A 16,594-nucleotide genomic window follows, 5' to 3' on the forward strand; every position below is an offset into this window, starting at 1 on the left:
GGAAGGCCTCTGAAACGAAACTTTCAAACTAAACCAAAAGCAACCACATTTAAAAACTGTCTCCATTTGCACCGCAAATGTCGAAAGAGTCTCAGCCACCAACATTTCAGTTTGAACTGAATTGTGTTGCTATGTTGCCAGTTGTCTTACTTGTTGTTACCTTCACAGTGTTATAAAAACACACATGTACACAGGACTCAGACACACAAACAGAAACACAAATGAGCTCATGCGTCATCACACTCAACAATATGATATCTAAATCCGCTTTATTCTTACATCCAGATATACACCATCTTCATCAACATCACCTTCATGGCTCTGAAGAATACCATCATCATCATCATCATCATCATCACAATTGGCACCTTCAACGCCAGACTCGTCATTTTTACAGCATTATTAGCCATTTTTTTTCTGTTCAAAAGCTAAAGCTGTGATAAATAAAAAATAAAACATTTGGTCCTTAAATATTTAGTCTAGGCAACATGGTATCAGGGGTTAAGACAGAAATGCCTTGTTGCTACCCACACAAAACATCAAACATCACTGGAAATGGCACTGAAACAGTGTCTTAGGGCAACAGACGGAGGAGACTGCCAGTTGAACATGAGGCTGATGGCAGCAGAAAGCAAAGTCACGGGTGAAGCGAGAGAAAGGGAGAGAGTCTGTGAGTGTCAAAGAAGCAGTTAGCGACCAGAGCTGTGAAATCAGATGAAAGGCGGCGAGACAGACAAGAGATGAAAGACAAAGAGGCCGAGGGGTGAGGAAGCATACAACAGACCCACAGAGAGGCACGTATTTACAGTACACGGAGCCGGGTGGAACAAAATCAAGTCAGCCACAGAGCACAGTAGAGCAGTATTGTGTGTCACACAAAAAAACACAATTCACAGAAGTCGTCAGAGTGAACATGTAGGGTTAAAAGTTTTGTCTTGTTTAAAAACTAAACACCACACACCTGGGACGACAAAACTACCAGTGGACTGCTCCTAAGTATTCAAATTCATATGAGCATTAACTTTACAGTGATTTTTAAATGCTATATCCTTATAATTATTATTATTATTCTGATGAGAAAATATTACACTTTGGTGAAGAATGGGAGGCAAGAGGGAGGTGGAGCTGGAAATCAGGAAGTGTCTGCTCTATTGCCTGCATATTCATATCACAATAGACTTTCCTTCTCACAGCAGAAAGATTATTATTTTCTCACATTTATTATTATTGTCAAAGTTATTTCCTGTGACATTATGAGAGTCTGAAATGTTTCACATGTATTGCTGTTTTCACGTCATTTTTTTTTTTTATACTTTTAACATATACCACAGTTTTTTTTTCTGACTCTCCGCTATTGCTTCCGTTTCCATTTTACGGTGTATACTGTGATATATTTCCACTTCAGCTCCCCTGCTTGCTCCAACAATCACTAACACAGATATGTATGTATACATTTGTATGTTTTTTTCTTGACCCTACCTCAGCCTGCACTACTCAACACACTCATAAAGTCTTTCTCCTCTACCGATGGCTTGGTTGAGCATCACATGATGATCTAAGACAATCACATCCTAGAGTGAATGCATCATTGGATGTCTGGTGCCAACTCTGACACAACTCTGTATAGCCATGCTTTGACCAGCCTCAACACAAAGCCCAGCATCCTTTGAGATCTTCTTCCTCCTCTTTCTCACATGTTGGCAGGCAGTTTGTGTCTTAGTCCCTCTGAGTCTTTTCTGGTGAGTTCTGGCTGAGGGTCCTTTTTCCCATCTTTAGGGGAGGTGGTGTTGGCAGGAGTGACTGTGTGTGCGGACTGAGTGGATGTACTGGTAGATGCCTGAGAGGTCTGGGCAGTGGTAGAGGCTGTGTTTAGTTCTGAGGAGTGGGTATGAGCAGCTAAGGTGGTTGGCATTTGTTTTGGGGTTTGAGAGGAGGCAGATGGGACACTTGGTGAGGTGGTGGAGGAGGAGGCGGTTGTGAGAGAGGAGGGGCATAAAGTTGTTGAGGATGAGGGTGTTGTTGGGGTTGGTTTGGTGGAGCAGCTGGAGCCTGAAGTGGGGCTTGGAGTAAGGACAGGAGGGGTTTGCTTTACAGGATGAACTGAGAAGGTTACTTTAGTAGGAGGGGTAGCGCTAGCAGGTGACGAGGCAAGAGCTGAAGTTTGGGTTGGGGTTAGAGGTGAGGCCTGTTTTGGGATTTGGCTCGAGGCGGGGCCCCTGACTGAGCTGGAGACAGATGGCTGTAGACAAGTTGGGGTTTTACTTAGGGATGGAACAGATGTAACAGGGGTCGGGGAGGGGGAAGGTGTTGGGGTAACGACCTGGGTAGGAGTAACAGGTGTGACGGTTTGCACAGGAGTTTGGGAGGGGGTAGAGGTGCGGGTGCGAGTAGTCTGAGTAGGAGCTGGAATCAGAGAAGGGACTGGAGTTGAGGCGGGACTGGGGCCAGACAGCGGAGAGGCAGAAGGAGGCGTGTTGGATGCCTTGGCTCTGGGGCTCTGGGGATGCGGGGGGGAAGAGACCAAGGAGGAAGGAGGAGGAGAGGAGGTAAGAGATGATTTGGGCCCATAAGTATGAGGTAGTGGAACAGGGGTGGAAACAGAGGATGGAGGCGGTGTGGAGGAGGGAGAGGGAGAGGAAGAACGGGGGGTAGGTGTAGGGATCAGCTTGGGACGAGGAGTCGAAGAGAGTGACAAGGGGCTTGTTACTGCTGAAGGTGGGGTGGAGCAGGGAGGAGGAGAGGAGGAGCGAGAGGGGGTCATTGGGATTGGTTTTGGGCGAGGTGTTTGGGAGAGGATGGGGGTAGGAGATGAGGGGGTGGGTGCAGGTGAAGGGGTGGCAGAGGAGAGCGGGGTTTGTTTTGGAGGAGAGGACGATGGCATAGAAGCTGCAGAAGTCACGTGTGCAGCTGTGGGTGTGGATACAGAGGCGGTGTGAGGCGCAGATTGTACATATGTGCCTGTGTTTGCAGAGATGGCCTGTGCCATAGTGGGCTGAGTGGGAACTGAAGCCTGTGCTTGTATTTGTGAATTAAACGGTATATTTGTTACCAGCTGTACTGGAGTGTTGGAGGTCAGCATGCCTGCACTTCCTCCCCTGGCTAACTGCCCTGCCAGGAAAGGAGCCGCCAACAAATTACCTCCAGAGGCCTTGCGGTGGAGAGGCGGGTGTGGCTGCACTCCAGCCCATGAGCGGTGAGGCAGAGTGGGCTGTGAGGCAGACAGCAGCCTGGCCTCTTGGGTGAGTCTGCCCAGTGCTGGCAGACCCTGAGAGCTGTTTCCTCCATGACGTAGCAGAGCTTCTTTTGCTCCCTGCTGACCTGTAACAGAAGTGTTGCCATCTGCCGGGGCACCAGAAGCAGCTGCAGGGGTAGTGGATGGTACCTTGTGGAGGGGTGGAGTTGGTGGTCCTCCTCCTGTCGGGGTTCCAAGCGATCCAGCAATCACTGAAGGATGATCAGCTTGGAGGCGGAGGCTGTAATGAAGAGTCCTTCCTTGTTGGACAGAAGTTGGGACAGAAGAAGCTGGAGCTGGTGGTGTTTTAGCAATAGGTGGTGATGTCACCCCACCAGGAGGGCCCATGGTTGAGGGGGAGGCAGGAAATCCTCCTCGTGGGGACAAACCACCCATCCCTCCCATCGTCATCATCCCAATGAGGGAGCTCACAGAGGGGCGGAGGGGCTGTAACACAGGGGCACGAGGGGGTGACAGAGGGAAAGAAGAGGAGGGCGAGGGGGAGATAAGAGGGGAAGGCAGGAAGAAAGCACCTCCAAGTGCATGTTGCTGCTGCAACTGCTGGAGCTGCTGCTGTTGTTGCTGCTGCTGGTGCATGAGGGCGATGGCTACATTACTGGTGGCAGCTGCAGTCTGCAGGGGAGCGTGGACCAGCGGCGCCCAGATGACTGGGCGTGGACGAGGAGACACTGTGCCACTTCCTCCCATGACTCCGCTTCTTCCTGCAGCAGCCGCAGCGATGGCATCCTGCATGGCCGGCATGCTGTCATGTTTGACAATCTGCTGCACCAACATGCTGTCACAGGAACCCAGCCCGCCTGCTGCAAGGCCTCCCCCTGCTCCTGGACCCCCTCCACCCCGGCCTCCACCACGACCCATACTGCCCCCCAGCGAACCACCCTGGGATGACTTCCGCAGGAGCATGGAGTTCTTCCTGCCTGTAGTGTAGAAAATGGAGACATTCTGAGACATTAACTGTGAAAATAATTTCCAGAAATGAAAGTAAAAGTTTTACTCTATAGAAGGCAGAGTTGTCTACTGAACACACAGCAGACAGCTGGAGTTTTACCCTGAAGGTTTTTCTGTTCTTCACTGAGAACATTGCTCATCCTTTATTATGTCAGCTTTTATTTCTCTCAGCTTGTTTTCAAAGATGAGTTTTGACCTCTAGTGGAGGACATGCCTGACAAAGCGCCTTGGAAACTTAGCAAAATTGGATGGATAATTGCAAGAGTGTTTATGAAGGTCATTGAAGAATAAAAAAGCTGAATGGAAAATAGCAAGTTTCTGCAGAGATATGATGGTGAGGGAATTGTGTGCTGCAATCAGAAATCCACACGTTACCAATACGGTCCAGCCGGTCAACAGCGACAGTTTCAAAGGCACGCCGCATCATTGGATGTTCCTCCAGCACCTCGTTAAAGCTGTCCACACTAAGGGAGTACAGGCGACAATATGTATCTGCGCGGACGCTCGCTGTCCTCCGTCCACGTGTCAGCAAACAGATCTCTGAATGTGGGAGGAGAGACAATGGAGTAATACAGTATACACAGAACTACCCTCATCTTCATCTTCTATCTCTCAGGCAAGTATCCTCTTCCCCTATGACTTACCATTCTTATTTAACCTCAGAGATACCTAACTGTCCTCACCTCCAAAGTAAGACCCATCACTCAGCTTGGTTTCCTTGTTGCCACGGGTCAGCACACTGACTCGTCCGTGTTGGATGAAATACATCTTCCGTCCAACTGTGCCCTCGCGGATGATGAAGTCAGAAGGCTGAAACACTTCAAAGCGGAGCTTGGTCAGCACCGCGGTCACAAAGTTAGGATCAGCGTTGGCAAACAGCGGCATGTTAGCCACCAGGCTGCGGCAGTTAAAGCTCACTATCTCCTAGATGAAGAGAGAAGGGAAGTCTTAGGAATTTGCTGCAGGGATGTACCAGCATTCATGGTTTCTATGTGTAGGTGTGTGGGTATTTGTGAATTTTTTTACCTCTTTCAGTGGCTCACTGAGTTCTCCCAGGATGTTCTCCTCATCAAACATTTTCCCCTGGAAGCGGTGCTCATAGTACTCGTGGATCTTTTGCCGAACATCTGCAGGAAGCTTATGGAATGACATGTACTGCTCCACCTGCTTGTACTGCAATAACACACACACATGCACAGGTCAGGGATCTGCACACAGCCACACTAGGAATGAACAGATCAATACCTTAAGTACCATACTAATATCTGTGATTCTTGCCCTGCTATAACTTGGTATTGGACCAAAGTCATTTTGCAGCATCGCCCACATCTCTAAAACCTGCACCACACACAGCACAAAGTTTGTGTCCTAGTCCGACGGAAAAGGAAGGGTTCAGGGAGAGCTGGATGAAGTAACAGATGGGTGAGTGTCATGTTTCACCTTTTCCTGATACTGTCGTCGTGAGGAGTCCAGCGACTGGATGAGAGCGGTGGCATGGCCGATAAACATGGCATAGCAGGTGGCGCCTACGATCATACTGAGCATGGTGAGCCACACATCAGTCATCCCCTCTGGAGCCTGGGCACCATACCCAATACACAACATGTGGCTCATGGCTTTGAACAGAGCATAGGAGTACTGCACGCCCCATGTGTCATTCTGTGAGTGGGAGACAGACAGAGAGGGTGACAGAAGGAGTAAAAGAAGTTTCAAGTGTTAATTACCAAGGCACTGTTATATTGAACTGTTCTTATTTTTAGTCAGGTTACAGAAGCATTTTCCCCTCAGAGGCGCTCAGCCACTCGACTTTAGAAAAGCTGAGATCATAATCTGTAACAGCAGCGCAATTTAACTGTCAAAAAGTACTCTGCTTCAAAACAGAGTGGCTACAGAAAGTATGAAACCACAGAGACAATAAAAGGCCAGTCATCATACATTATTAAACGGGCTAAGGACTACAAATAAAATACCGGCCTCTATTTGAGTCAATGTGTGTGTGTGTGTGTGTGTGTGTGTATGTGCCCTTTGTTTTAGGCAGCGTGTGAGTCCAATTATACTAAGATGTTAATGGTCCAACAGATGAGGGGACTTTCTCTGGGGAAAATCCCAGCATCAGCCTGCTTAGCAACAGTCACCCAGGCAACCGCTGAGACATGAATCAGCTATTCATACAGCTGTGTATCTGTGTGCATTCACCGGCATCCATGTCCATATACATGCACACCCGTGACGAAATCTCCAGCAGGTCCCTGGGCCTTCGACTGTTTGCGTGCACTTAAACCTCCACCTGATCACAGTTGAGATTTTTAATTGGAGAATCTTTTTTATTTTTGTGATGACGATAGTCGATCTTATTCCAACTGGACATGTCGCTGCATGAGCCAATTAACACGGATAAGGAGCAAACAATGTCAGATCTGATAAACAGCATCACTCTGCACACACACAGATAACCTAAACTCAGGCCTTTCAGAATCTATGGTTTGCTTTCATCTGAAATAAATAATGTGCACACTGCTCAAACAAGCTGAGACAGTGCTTTGTGTGTTTCATTCGACTCAAACTGAATGTTGTGTCTTTTTTTGTTCTCTACACAATACAATCATTTACTGTAACATATTAAAAATAACAGTCACATGCATGCAGACAGCTGTTTAGAGACTCACCACCATCAGGTTCTTAGAAACCCAGCAGTCAGGAGGGAAGTCCTGCAGCATGGGGACCAGGAACTGGAGACAGCCATCCCAGTGGCATAGCAGCAGCATCATACCAATCAGGTTTACGATCCTAACCATGGCACTGGCAAGGTCGTAGGTCATATGGAAGATCTGAGGAGGAGCAGAGGAAACAATAACTACCTCTCAAAGGAGTTTTAAATTGAAAGCAACTGGACTTGGTTATTTGTCTAGGAAGACGTTTCACCTCTCATCCAAGAGGCTTCATCAGTTAGCCTCTTGGATGAGAGGTGAAATGTCTTCCTAGACAAATAACCAAGTCCAGTTGCTTTCGATTTAAAACTCCTTTGAGATACTATGACCTGGACAAATGAGAATATTCACAGGCTTAATAACTACCTCTTTCACACAAATATCTTTTTCCCTTCAACTCGCTTCTCTCTTTGCAATGTCTGTTCCCTGGGCTCTGGTTCTCACCTCCTCCCACTGGTGGATGTAGCGGATGAGTCTGGACAGGCGTAGTAGCCGAAGCAGGCTCAGGATTTTGGTGAAGCGGACGATGCGCAACGCTCTGGCCGTCCTGTAGACCTCCGAGTCCAGGCTGTCCACCATTAGGAAAATATAATCCACCGGGATGGATGACACAAAGTCTACGAGGAACCAGCTCTTCAGATAGTTCTGACGGATCGCCCTGAGTAAGGATAGAATGGAAGACCAGAGATGTTTGGCAATCTAGCTTTGTAGAAGTGATTCCAACATTTGGCTGGCATAAAATGATCTTCATCAATATTCAACAGCAACAGAACTGGAACGTGAACAAAGCTCTGCCACTGGCTGCATGTCACCTTTTCACATCTCATACATGGATTTGTGTGAACACAAACCCAACAGATGGCCAGAAGAGCAAATTTAAATTTGTGGCAACAAAGCTGCTGCATTGATATGCCACACCACACATGCACAATGACCCTGCTCTTGACATATAACACTAGTACACACACAAATGCCTCTACTGACCTGGGGTCCAGCAATATCTCAGTACTGTCTTCCTTGACGATGCCAGTCCTGAAGTTGAGTACCAAGTCAACCATGAAGAGGGTGTCAGAGACCACGTTGAAGATGATCCATGAGGGAGTGTTCTCCTCTCTAAAGAAAGTGATGCCCACTGGCAGGATGATTAAGTTCCCCATCATCAACAGTAACATCAACAGGTCCCAGTAGAATCTAGAAAGAGAAAGACAGAGATTTTCAACTGTTTTCTGTTGCCCTGCCAAAAGTTTCAGATACAGTTCTCTTTATGTATTTTCCCCTTATTTTCTCTCTTCTTGTTTTTGTCTTAAATTTATACTGATGGGTCTTTTTGCACAGAGGGCATGTTGACATGTCACAGTCTGAAAAGCTCAAGTGTAAATAATAAACCTGATGATGGGTGAATGTCATTTTGCTGCTTTGGACCTGGTGTTGTGCATGGTGGCTCACTGTCATTTGGCATGTCCCAAATCCATATTACACTTATTCTAAGCAGTATTTTAGTATGTAGTGTGTTGATGCAGAAGAGACTAAATGAAGTACATTCACACCAAACAGTCTACAATGCAATACAATACAATACAATACAATACAATGCATGCTAAATACCTCCTCACAGTTGGAAAAAATTTAAATTGTGGGTAGATGTGAAACAGCTTCAAAAAACATGGAAAACAAAAGAATTATTAAATCTTAGGAAAAATACATATTTTGTTTATTTGTGAAGTTTAACTGGCAGTGACATTCAAATGTTGCAGTTTTATTGGCATCTGCTGTCCCAGGTATTAGCTGTTAAGTAATTGTTAAATTACATTTTTTTTTTTGTATACTAACTGAAACAGCATGCTATCACAACTATTTTGTAGCATGGACACAGATTAAATGAATAAACCAGGCACTGTTAATGTTATCAGTAGCATCTGTGCTTTTCCTGTTATGACAAGCCAAAATATCTGCTGTGGTTCAGTGTATTGAGGCCATGCTTCCTAGTCGTTCTCCTGCACAATAAAGAAGACTGAGCCTGAACATCTGTTCATTTTACTCCCCTGTGCTGAACAAATAAATCTGAGAAAACAGACCAAAAGGGATTAAGTATCTCACTTTCATAATGTTCAAAATTAAAGCAATATAGGACAAGATATTGCAACTTTTGGTCTCCCTATGTGTCAAGCTTCAAAAACACTGGATCCTACAATAACCATAATGCAACTTGACAGTGCCTTTCATTAACACCTCCCTGTCTAGTGAATGCCCTCATCTTTGAAAGCCCTCAACTCCAGTTTGTTCAAACTTTCTAGTCCTTCTCTTCCCCTGCCAACAGCACCATCTTTTCTTTCAGTTAATCCTTTTATCTCATTTTCTTATATATATTCTTATGTTAAATTTTTTACTATATATAGTCTTTTCTTTGTCACAGCCCCTGAGCCAGATGGCCAGTTGGGGCTCATCCAGGACAGTAAGAAGTGCAAATTCCTCCTTGAAGAGTAAGTGCAGTGGTGGTATACTGTATATGAATGTTTCATATAAAAGTCGGTTTCTGTCTTTGCAAGTGCTTTGGCAACAGAAAGTCCAGCCTTTATCTTTCATGCCGGTTATGCAGAGCAGGACTGAACTGAATTGAATTTAAAAAAGAGAGACAGACAGAGAGGGACAAAAGGAGGCAAATGATCAGTAACCTTGGGAGGCCTCATCAATCTCTATTTCATACTGGAGGGTATTACTGGGTGACGTAGCCTCCTCATAAAATCACGGGATGCTGGAAGTGATTAAAGTGTGACAGAGGAGGTGATACAATCATCTGAAGAGGATGCCTGTCATCTTTCTTCCTCTCTGCTCCTAATCCCTTTATCCATCACCTTACCCCATATCAATGACTTGCTTCTTTTTGCGTCCTCTCTCTTCACATCTCTCTCTGTCCAATCTCCCTCCCTCTCTCTGTGAGAAAGTACAATCGAGTTCACTGGTCGATTGCTATTGGGCGCTTATTTAGTAACGCAACCTCATGGTGTGATGCTACAACTACACTGATGAAGATTATGAAGAAGTATGAGTCATCACTCTGCTATACACACACACACACACACACACACACACACACACACACACACTCATACACATCCTGACTTTGTCACTTATACTGACAGACGTATCACTTCATAATCACTGGCAATAAATACAGGGAATATTTACAGCAACACAGACACAGCGATTCTGTAGCTGTTGTGATGGCGATGGAGATTTATTCCTGACCTTGAGGACACACTTTGTTAACTCTGATTATAGGGAGCAATTCAGTAAATCACATTGTACTACGCTGGTTGTTTATGTCTATCAGTGCTAGTATCCATATATAAAACATCACCCACAGGCCACAGATTTACAGTCGAACTGTATATATTATTTTAAACATATTTTTTGGGGGTTTTAAATTGTTGCTCAGGCAAAACAAGCCATTTGAATATCTCAACTTTGGACTTTGTGATGGGCATTTTCCACCACTGACTGATCAAACCAATTAATCTAGATAATATTCAACAGATTAATGAGTTGCAATCGTACATCAACCTATGGGGAAGTATACCAATATATAATGTCTTTCTCCTGTCTAAAAACACACACACACACACACACACAGAAAATGATATGCACTGTTGCAACATAATCTGATCTCAATATTGTGCAAGAAAAATGTATTAGTTTGCTGAGGAAGGAAATAGAAGACATTTTACATGTGACATCCATCAGCCTCTGTGTGGTAGAATTTGCTGCTCTCACTGAGATGTGGCAGCTGATTTGAGTTCATTGTGACACCAAATAAATAGGAACAATCAAACAGACAAAAGAAGATGTCAGATCCAAACTAAAGCTGATGTGAAGGTTCGTCATGTAAGGCAAAATATCTGACAGAGCCTGATTTCTGATCTCCCATCTGTCCACTGATGCAGCTCTGGGTCATGTATTGTGTGCAGTTCATGCAGGTAGACATGCACGCTGACCTGTGTGTACTGTGCACACACCCACAAAGTCTCTCTTATACACACACATAAGAATTGCAAATGCAATCAGAGCTGTTCTCCACGGCCTCATCAGTATTCCACTCTGAACATGAACAGGTGCTGGAGGAGAACTGACCTGCATCTACCTGCTCAGCTGTTGTCAAACCAAACACTAATTCTACTGTAATTGAGGCCAAGTATCTCCTGGGCAGCCTGTGATTGGTTCCCAGTTCGCAGTTGGCCAGATGTCAGTTCTGAGCAAGTTTCCACCCATCATCCTGCCAGACGTACAGACAAACAAGCACGACAGCAACCAGCTATTATATAATAAATCTCTGTTACTATATGTTCAATGCCACCAACCCCGTTTCAACACGACTTATCTCTGTTGACAGACCGAACCGTCTGCCTTTCTGTGTTTTCCTCCCTCCTCTCATGGCCCTCTCACTTTGTATGCCTCTCGTTGTGCCAGATGATGAATTTTCCTCACCTCTTCTGCCTCGTGTTATGTATAGGAGCAGCAGCAGCAACTCAACTCTTTTCTTCATGAGGTGAAGGGCATGGGAGCTTATCATCAGACCCAGTAATAACAGACCACACTCAAGCATTCATATTACTGCACACACACACACACACACACACACACACACACACACAGACACACACACACACACACACACACACACACAGAAGCCATCCTGTTCAAGGTCAGTACCCGGACAAAAACACATAAAGGGGCTTTATCTGTCTTCCCTTCTGTCTCGCTCTGGCCTCACAAAGTTCCAGACGACAGGTACTCACCTGAAAAGTTAGATGACTGAATTATGCATAATGCATACTCAACTTGCATAATTTAAGATGCCATGCATAATTGATAAATATTCAATTGTGATTCTCCAAGATGGATAATTAGGACTATTAACATCTTTAGATATCTTGCACACATATCAATAGGCACAGGAGGGACTGAGATTCATTCATCCACACCCCTTCATCCATGCTTCCCTCCGTCCCTTCACTAACTTCATTCACCGTATCACCCGTCAGCCGACTCGTAAGCAGCACTTGTGGGTGATCATCAGATTGACAGACGATACAAAACGACTCAGTCTGTGTGTGAGCGTGTGTGTGTGTGTGTGTGTGTGTGTGTGTGTGTCTGTGAGCGGCTGAAGAGACAAAAGTGGGCCAGGAGCCTTGGGGATCAAGTCATCCATTGTTGCTGCAGTCTGTCTGGAGATTATGAATGCTGCCTCTCCCTCTGCTGTCCACCTGCACATTTAAATAGTGTACTTATGCAAAGTCTGTAACAGCTGAGGACTGGCATGCCCATGGATGGCTCACATGTCAGTCAATATTAAAACGTGTGTGTGTGTGTGTGTGTGTGTGGGTGTAAGACTGGTGTGTTTGAGGCATGTTGGCATTGACAAAACTGCCCTCCCTAGCACAGAGAGAAACATTGCTAGGGCTGTGACTAATTATTATTTTCATTGTCAGTTAACCAGCTGGTTTTTTTCTCCATTAATGGAACAGCTGTTTTGTCTATATAATATATGTCTATATAAAATGCCCATCACAGTTCCTCAGAGCTCAAGATGATGTTTTCTAATGTCTTGTTTTGTCTGACCACCAGACCTAAACCCAAAAGTATTTAGTTATCTAATGATAAAGAGAAAAAAGTCTTAATTCTCACACTGGAGAGGCAGAAACAGGGAAACGTCATTTTTTGCTTTAAAATAACTGAAAAATTACTGAAACGATTATTAGATGATAAAAAATAGTTTATTTTCTGTCAATTGAGTGATGGGTTAATTGACTAATCGTTTTTACCATGGGAATTTACTATCAGGTTCATCTTCATCTTCATGAGGAGACTTTTACTCAAGGAAACCCAAAATTAACAGCCTCAATAGTCATTTTCTACTTAAGTGTTATTGATTCTTGTGCTAATTGTTCAGTTCAGGTGACAGAGGAATCAAACTTCATGCATGGAGTCACCAGCAGGGAGTGCTGTGCTGGGTTCATCCACTGTTCACATGAAAACAAACTTAACATTTTACCTAATTGACATGGAAGGCATCTCTTACTGCTCCCTAATCAGCAAAACACCTCTTGGCTAAATTTGTCCTCCTAATTTGCAGCTCCTCGCCTCCATCTCCCTCTAACTGTGAGACTACTTCTTTTGGAAACAACAGGCTACAATCCGTCATTTTCTCTTGTTATTTTACAGATGGATGACCTGACATTGTTGTGTGGCGTCTGTCCTGGACAGCCTGTTACCTACACACTGCCCTTTCCATAAACACCTCTGACTCTGCCTTCATCATGCCCCCAAGGACTTTTCATCTACTCCACTCCTCTTTTTTCATTTAACCGTTCATACATCCTCTGATTCTACCCTGTTTCCTCCAGAGACTCTGCCTCCCTTTTCTTTGTATCCTCACATCTCCTATACACTACTGTTGGCAATATATATTTAGCCTATTGCATGTCGTTCTCTCCTCCCAGTTGTCCTCCCCATTCCCCTGTTAGCAACTTAAGAGGCTGCTGAATGTATGATCTGTTTCTCTTTCCCTGTTCCACCATCTACTTAAGAGTCTATCATTAAGCTTCAAGTGTGCTGCTAAACAGAGCTGTTTCAGCTTGCTTTGATCCATATTTCTACCAAAAGACATTTCATGTGTCTTATGTGCTACAAGTGGCATTCAGCCTATTTTATAAACCAACATCAGGCTGTGTGTGTGTGTGTGTGTGTGTGTGTGTGTGTGTGTGTGGCTCCATACCTGAAGTCGCTGTAGGGGTGTATAATCCACGCCCCTGCTGATTTCAGTCTTTCTTGCTCCAGTGCCACAGCTTTGTGGGATCCAAACATGCGCAGGCTGAACTTGTTGACTCCGGGCTGAAGCATGGCTCCGAACTGTCTCTGGATGAAGGTGCTCTGGTTGGAGTTGCTGTAGTCCTCTCCGTCCAGCCCCATGCCAAACCCACCCAGTCCAGACTGACCCACCAGCTCAGGGGTACCTGCTGCAGTGGTGTTGCAGGTCGTGGTAGTGGTGGTCTCTGGGCCGGTGGCCACCACCATGACTCCAGTCCCGGTGGAGGAGGTGGAGGCCAGGGCGGCGCGGGACGCGGCAAAGCCCACTGAGCGCGGTGGAGGATGGGCTGTGGCAGACGAGGAGGGCGGTGGAGGCAGGGGCACCGGGGTGGTTGGGGTGCCCGCTGTGCGGAAGGGGAGGCCGTCCCTGGTGGAGGAGCTCATGATGGAGAGGCGACGACCCCGTGCACCTGAGGAGGTGCTGTCTGCCCCGAAGGAGCCCTTCTCTCCTTCCAGTGAGGCCTGGGACAGCCTGTAGCCCGGGGAGGGCAGGCTGCCCTTACTGCGCCGCTTCGAGTCCCCTCCGTTACGTCTGGGCAGACTGTCACCCCCAGACCCCCCGGCGCTGCCGGGGGTACCCACACCTCCAGCCACCCCATCCATCCCAACTCAGGGAGGAGGAGGTGGGTGTGGGGAGGGTGAATATAACCTGTAACTCCCGCCCCCTCAGGAAAACTATTGTTCAGTTCAGTCGGCCTGGCTAGATTACAGTGTCAATGTCAATCTGAATGATAAATTGAAGAACGTTAAAGGAAAGTGTCCTCTGTGTCTCCAGTCATTCTCCTGGAGCTGACAGCTCACACCTCCGCCCTCTCTCCGCCGATGTGGCCATGCTTACCTCGGTGCCCTTGGAAAAAGCCCCATCCAGACATGAAATCCTTCACCCTGCCAGTGTAGCGCCAGCAGCTGCACTTTTCCTCTTCCTTAAAGAGTCTCCTTTGTCCTTACAGATGTTTCTGTAACATTCCTCCTTCCTCGTCCTTGAAACGTTGCTCTCCGCCCGAGGCCCTCCCTCCTCTCTCCACAGCCGCCCTCAACGCTCCGACGCCGGTCATATTGGCACCGGATTCCCGGTCCTTTGTAGATAACGGAGCTCGCCGTTCATTGGCCGTCGGTGTCAGTCTATATGTCCGGGCTCTTCACCCAATTTTGCTATTTTCAACACAGGTCATTATATAAGAGATGATCAGAGCTATAAGGTGGCAGAGTGGGGAACATTCATCCGCGGATGAATGACAAGGACACTTGATCCTCCGTCAGGAGGGATGGGTTGTTAATGGACATAAGGGACGCACATAATCGGCACACACGGGCGCTCACACTCCGAGGCGCACTGATTCATTCTGACACGCACACTATCATCAACCAGAAACACGCACACAGAAAAGCAGACCAGCAGGCAAACGCGAGTCAAATTACCCCAAATCTAGCCCATGTTTTCACGGAGTCCGCGGCACGTTGTCATTTTTTTTCAGCAGCCGAGCGGAAACACCACTCATCGTGAAGGGAGGCGCGCCGAAATGTTGCCTGTCTGTGACTGAGGCGCTCAGACAGCCAGAGGAGACACCGCCGGTCTACAGCAGTGCGATTTTGTTAGGCTGATGCCGGGATGAACTTGGTCAGGTGTTCATAGTATGACGCCCGAAATATTCTGTTCTGTCATCAGCTGGGGCTGCCATGTATCTCCACTTCTGCCGACTTTCAATGACATTGTGTCCAGAATACGACGAGCGCAGATAAATCTGTTTTTATATTTCAACAGAACAAGTGCTCCGGTGTAAAACGGCGCGCTCCGACGAGCCCAAAAGCGTCTGTAAAAATAAAACAACTTGTTGAGCGTTTAATGCCGTCTGCTCCTCCGCAGCCTCTTTAGAGCCGATGAAGACCAGGTTGAAGCTGAGATCCACTTCTTACTCTGACTCAACACTCAGAGGTCGAGGAGACACGTCCACCGAGGCGCGCAGCGCATACAAATGAAATATTAAATAAATAAATGTGCATATAAAGGTCTGGATCTAATCGGCCTGTTGCCATGGCATCCGCATCCCCATCATCATCATCCATCCCCCAAGGCCGCATGCCCGGCCGGCAAGACGCACGCATCCCTCGCAGGTACAGGCCGCGCGTCATCCCCTCTCACCAATACAGAGGGAGTGCGTGATGGAGAGAGTGATGGTGAAACTTTATTTAAATCTCGGGGGAAAAAAAAGAGCAAGCCTTTTTCCCCACGGTGACAAATGTAAAACGACATGGAACAAATAGGCTACAATCAGTTTATGTCCATTAAACGATGTCTCGTCCAAACTAAGCTGAAGGACACAAAGCTCAAGTGTTTTATACCAGCGGGAAATTAAACGCTGGCTTTCTAACGTTGCCCTGAGCTGATATATGGTGGCAGTTAATTTAAAAGGACTCCGTGAGTGTTGTGTTTTATGCAAGCCAAGTTTTACACAATTAGCAATTTGTCGCGTATTAATGAGTCGTTTTATAAACTTGAGAGTTAAGTGGAGAGCGGGGTTCATTCATGTCGTTCATGCTTAAACACAGAGTGAACAACCTTATAAATCACACAAGAGCTGAAAAGTAACAAAGTACAGTCTAATACTGTTCTTTACACAACTTTCATGTAGGCTATAGCTACTTCAACTCCACCAGAGCATTTACATTTGCAGAAGCAAATATTGTATTCTACATTTATCTGACAGCTGTATACTTTATTTTATATACAAAACATATGACCATCTTTTAAAATGTGGTGCATGTTCTAAAAATGAATCCAGACATTAGTATATAGATTAGTGTCTTCTCAAGCAGCTATAAA

The 16,594-nt window shown here is 46.1% G+C and overlaps 1 protein-coding gene across 1 annotated transcript; it reads right to left on the bottom strand.

The window, feature by feature from the left end:
* Positions 1-252: 252 nt before the first annotated feature.
* LOC139613537 (potassium/sodium hyperpolarization-activated cyclic nucleotide-gated channel 2-like) lies at positions 253-15,859 on the bottom strand. The gene is made up of 9 exons (XM_071470270.1): positions 13,682-15,859; positions 7,894-8,100; positions 7,354-7,567; positions 6,868-7,029; positions 5,642-5,860; positions 5,228-5,374; positions 4,885-5,125; positions 4,577-4,741; positions 253-4,170 (listed from the first exon to the last, which is right to left on the bottom strand). Exons 1-9 carry the CDS (start codon positions 14,374-14,376, stop codon positions 1,691-1,693), a joined length of 4,530 nt encoding a protein of 1,509 aa, XP_071326371.1. The 5' UTR covers positions 14,377-15,859; the 3' UTR covers positions 253-1,690.
* Between the last annotated feature and the right edge of the window lie 735 nt (positions 15,860-16,594).

Source organism: Trachinotus anak, unplaced genomic scaffold, assembly GCF_046630095.1.
Source record: "Trachinotus anak isolate AG129_WGS33_773 ecotype Australia unplaced genomic scaffold, CSIRO_AGI_Tana_v1 ptg000032l, whole genome shotgun sequence".
Classification (NCBI taxonomy): Eukaryota; Metazoa; Chordata; class Actinopteri; order Carangiformes; family Carangidae; genus Trachinotus; species Trachinotus anak.

Bases quoted from the DNA above. Each gene is read 5' to 3' on its own strand.
- LOC139613537 (XM_071470270.1), bottom strand. From the start codon at position 14,376: ATGGATGGGGTGGCTGGAGGTGTGGGTACCCCCGGCAGCGCCGGGGGG. The intron at 5,375-5,641 runs GTGAAACATGAC...GTGTTATTGCAG, and splicing joins GACGACAGTATCAGGAAAAG to TACAAGCAGGTGGAGCAGTA. The intron at 4,171-4,576 runs GTAACGTGTGGA...TCTACACTACAG, and splicing joins TGACCGGCTGGACCGTATTG to GCAGGAAGAACTCCATGCTC.